At 26.4% G+C, this 4,946-nt stretch overlaps 1 protein-coding gene across 1 annotated transcript; it reads right to left on the bottom strand.

Annotated features, from left to right (window-relative positions):
• Positions 1–692: 692 nt before the first annotated feature.
• Positions 693–1,982, bottom strand: LOC145834631 (kelch-like protein 7). The gene is made up of 2 exons (XM_082942113.1): positions 1,816–1,982; positions 693–1,662 (listed from the first exon to the last, which is right to left on the bottom strand). The coding sequence occupies exons 1-2, from the start codon at positions 1,980–1,982 to the stop codon at positions 693–695; spliced, it is 1,137 nt and encodes a 378-aa protein (XP_082798239.1).
• Between the last annotated feature and the right edge of the window lie 2,964 nt (positions 1,983–4,946).

The following is a 4,946-nucleotide window of genomic DNA, read 5'->3' as shown; positions in this document are numbered from 1 at the left end:
ATATTTAAAATACTGTTTCTTTTAATATCAACCATCCTTATTAAAATAATTAGTTTTTATAATAAAGTAAATGGTCCTACAAAAAAAACTGAGTTTATTGTTTTAGTTACGATAAATCTATTGAAAGTTTAAAAGTTTACACTTTAAATTAAGGAAAAAAAAAAACTAAGCTTAGGTTTTTAATATTTCTATAAAAAAGAAAACACTGCAGATAAAACGTTCTAAATTCCATCTGTATATGGAAACATCATGAAATACAAGTTCTATTCTGCTTAAATTATAAGAATAGATTCAAGAGCCTTATTACTGAATCAAAACTAAAACTTGTATTTTTTTTACTATAAATAAGAGTTATTGTTAAAGAAATGAAAATAAGTTGTAAGTCTAACTGTAAAACTTATTAAAATATAAAAATTTTGCCCATATAGCAATTTTATTCTAAAGTAAAATAATCAGATGTTGTTAGAGAGATGAACATAAAGTTATTAGCTTCTTTGTAAAATTGTACTGAAAAAACTGTATTTAGATAGCTCAGTTTAAAATCTTTTTATAAACTGCGAGGAATAATATCCAAAAATTACAAAATGTAACTTTTTGTGGTCTTGTAACCGTGATATCTGCTGTACAAGTACTTAATTTGTTTTAATGCTCAATAAGCTAAAAATAACCTTTTTTCTAAAGTCGTAAACACATTATAGTCGAGGAACTTGGATAGCGGAAAAGGAAGCAAGATTTTCTGTTGGTTTTGTAGGATTTTTACACCATTCACTTATTATTGTATCAAAGCAGAAAATACTTGATGAACCTTCAAAATATACGTAAAACTTTTGCTCTAAAATAAAGATTGCAAATGGATCGTGTTCACGTATGTCGTACAGTCTGAATGAAGGTTTGAGAACAGTGAACTTTTTAGAAGTAGATTCATAAACTTCATTGATATCGGTTCCTCCTGCTATAACAAACAATTTATTCTTTACTACAACTGACTTGTGGAGAAATCTTGAATAGTTCATGGTTGGAAATTTTGTCCAAGTGTCGTCTATCGGGTCGTACGCTTCAACTGTGTTTGACGTTCGGTAATCTTCTTCGTCGTAATAATTAACAAAGTTAACAAAATCATAATCTACGTATTGTGTCCCTCCGGATACAATTATTTTCTCTTCGAAAGCGCATGAAGCAGGACCTTCTCTTCTTTCAAACATCTTGGATTTGTGCTTCCAAGAGAAATTTTTCGTATCAAACTCAATGCACAAATCTCTATCAAAATCATTTTGATCCCATCCTCCAAAAAGATAAATATTGTCCATAAAACCGCAAACAGCATAATCCCTGTACTCATAGTCGTTTATGTCTTCTATATTGGCAACCACTTTGCATGTTTTTGTAGAACAACTGTACATTTCTACTTCTTCTCTGATATTAGCGTTATCATTATATCCACCAAATATGTAAACATTTCCCCTGAGGTAAACTAATTTTGAGTAGAAACGTTTTTTTACTAATAAAGAAACTATTTCTGAACTGTTAAAATCGTCACAATGCTTTATTTTTAATATTTTGTCATCGACAACTTCATTAGCTTTTCCAACCCCCCCAAAATACAAAATGTCAAACGAATCGTGATCGCAGCATCTTGCTGTGAAAAACTTGCCCGATTTATTTCTATAAAAATCAAAATTACCTTTCAAAATTTTGTTTAAAACCACACGGGAATCCTTGTTCTTTGTAAAACAACTCTTTTCAGTTAAGATCGTTTCCAAGGCTTTTTCTCCTAAGAGTGGAAGACGTATCTTATTTAGCAGCCTTTTTGTAAACTTTCCTCTTTCAATTAAATTGTGATTGATCCATTTATCAACGGCTTGGTAAACTTCAATCTCAGTAGTTACTAACAAACTTGATCTTGAAATAATCTCCTGAAGCAGATTTATTTCAAGTTGCAAAAAGTCATCTGTCTCTGAAATCATCAAAAACCAGCTATCCATGTATATTAAAGCGTCTTTGCTCGAAGAAAAAAATATTTTTTAAAGAGTGAGAAACATGCGAAATTTTTTGTGATTGAGTTTATCTTTAAAACATTTAATTAGTGTTTGCTCTACATTATTTTCTAAAACCACCTTATTTAGCTGCATGGCTTTGGTAATGCGATGCTCATGTAATGAAACTTTACCTGAAAAAATGTTGGTTACGATATTTTTGTAAATTGAATTTAAAGATAAAAAACTGACTAAACATTTTTTAAATTTAAAGAATAGTTAACTATTTATAACCATTCTTATACGAATCTTGTTTTATAATTCAATTTATTTAACAAATATATAACTGTTATTCATTAATAATTGATTTTAAACAATATGCCTTAAACAATTCCAAATACTATTCAACATAGCAATGAACAAAAAACAATTTTATCTTATGTAGTAACTGTAGTAGTCATCATTAAAAAATTAATTACATACAAAGTCAAATACATAAAACTCATCAAAATACTACTTATTAGACGTAGTTAAAAACGAAAAAGTTAAACAGTAAAAAGTGCATTAAGTGAATAAAGCAACGTTATAGTCAAACTCGTTTTGTTTACAAATTTAGATCCATTTTTTTAACACAATAGTTACATGACAGTTCAAATTCAAACAACTCAAATTCTGATAATTTAAGTTTTAAATAATTATTTAAAATACTGTATCTCGATAAGTTATAATAAAATATATTGTAAATATCTACAAGTATCTTTTTTTTCGCAAAATCTAAAATAGTTTACATAATATTTTAAAATTATTAAAACTAAAGATGTATTTTTTTACTTTTTTTAAGCCTACTTTTTTGTGTAATTCACCGTGTACGTAATTTTTATTTGTATATGATAATTACTACAGATACTATATAAGTTTAGTTTATCTTTATTAATTGTTATGTTACCACTAATTAAAATAGTGTGAAGTGTGACTGAATTTTTGCACTTGGTGTCTTTTGTAGTTGTAGAAAACTAATTTCGACTTCAATTATTTAAATCTTTAACTAAATTAAAAAAAAGCTAATTCAACATTTGTTTTAACTAAATATTTCTTTTTTTATTCAACTATTTTTTTAAATTCGGTTTAAAAACATATCCTTAACTTATTTTTACTTAGAAGTTAGTTATTAAGTTTAGATATTTACATTTTAAATTTTAACAATTTTATTTATTAAGACTCTTACTCATATAATATCTTTAAATATACTAAACATACTTGAATAGAAATATTTCTTGTTTGCTGTTAAATTCTTAAAAGCAATTTCCATATTTTTTTTCTGTCGTGCTTTTGTTATACATTTCTCAACAAAACTACGAAATTCAAGTCCATTTTCATGTTTAGTAAGTTTTTCTGTTGTGTGTACATCTTCTAACTTACTTTTTTTAACATCAGCTGTTTTGTTATTTCTTTCTCTTAAACAGTACGAATCACGCTTTAAATCTTTTCCTTTCATTATCAGGTAGTAACAATTAATTAAACCTGTTTTAAATTTCTATGAGAAGTAAGATAAAATTAAAGTAGATTAATTTAAGGTTGCAACTCTTTGTGTTAATAAACTGTTTTAAATGATCAAAAACTGTCCTTAGTCAACCTTAGTTTTTGAAAATACTTATAACTTTGTTTGTACTTTAGATCAGGGTTTCACTAACCTGATCAAGGTTTGACCATGTCTTTTTTTAATGGCTACCTTTAAATAAATTATAAATGCTATTATCCTCTGCAATAAGACTATTCAAAAAACTACCATTTAAAAACAACTAAGACCTTCATGTTTTATATTTTGGTCTTTACCTTTTGGTATTTGCAACTCAATTTACCTAGTGTATTTTTTAAAATTTTGTGACTGTCACAAATTCTAAAATTCTCGAAGATCTTAAATGTGTTACAATCCTGCTAAAGAGATGATTAAAGAATATAAATGAAAATAAAATAAAATTCATGATATCAATAAAATTGACTTTAAAATAAAACTAATAAAATAAAGTAAGTCTATTTAGATAGTTTAAATTGACTGAGTATAGAAAAAAATACATATATCTTAAGTAATCAAAACAAATTCATAGTCGGTTTTAAATTCTGGCTAAAATTTACAAACAACTAAACAAACATCAAAAAAATTAGTAACAATGTTAAAGTTTTTGTTAAAAAATCTGCTGTAACTAAATTTTTACTTTCTATTTAAAAAAGTTATAAAAAATTGGCTTAAAGTTAGATTTATCATAACAAGGAACTATGTGCAGTTAAACTTTAGTAAGTAATAGTGAACTTTTTTATAGTAATATTGTACTTTTGTGCAAAAACATATTTGTTTACTTAAAACAGGGTTTTCCAAAGTGGACCATTGTAATGATATTAACATTTAATTTTCTTATTTTAAAGCGTGTGAATAAATACGGAATTTTCTGTAACAATAATATTAATGATATGCTTTCTCAAAACAATTATACCAATTCCCAAAACAACTCAAGGGAGTTAATTTCATTCCGACGCGTATATATCGGCGTTTTGTCTTTCAAATACGCGTTAAAGTTAGTTGCAAAGTTATTACGCGGTACGATCAAGTAACGTTTTACTTCAATTATTGAGAATCAAGAAAACGTCTACATAGCGGAGTTGATGTTAGTATTTATGTAACTTTACGATTGTTGATACTTTTTATAGATTTTATTTGTGTCGTGATTTAATAGTTTCTTTCTTCAGAACTAAGAATTATTATTGAAAATAAAGTAAATTGCATTTATTTAAAGTGTGTTTTATTCATAACTTAGGAAATAGTTTTGTAACTTATACTGTTAGTATATTATTTACTTCTCGTAAGTATAGCAGTTAGTAAGTTACTGGAGACCACGTAGTTAAGACAAAAACATAAACATCATTAAAATAACCCATTTGGTTAAACCATTACAGAAATTTAGGTTGCCATTAGAAGTT

The sequence above is a fragment of the Thalia democratica genome, chromosome 1 (assembly GCF_965202585.1).
Source record: "Thalia democratica chromosome 1, ktThaDemo2.hap1.1, whole genome shotgun sequence".
NCBI lineage: Eukaryota > Metazoa > Chordata > Thaliacea > Salpida > Salpidae > Thalia > Thalia democratica.
The sequence above is the reverse complement of the archived record's forward strand: the minus strand, read 5'-3'. Positions and strand labels throughout refer to the sequence as shown.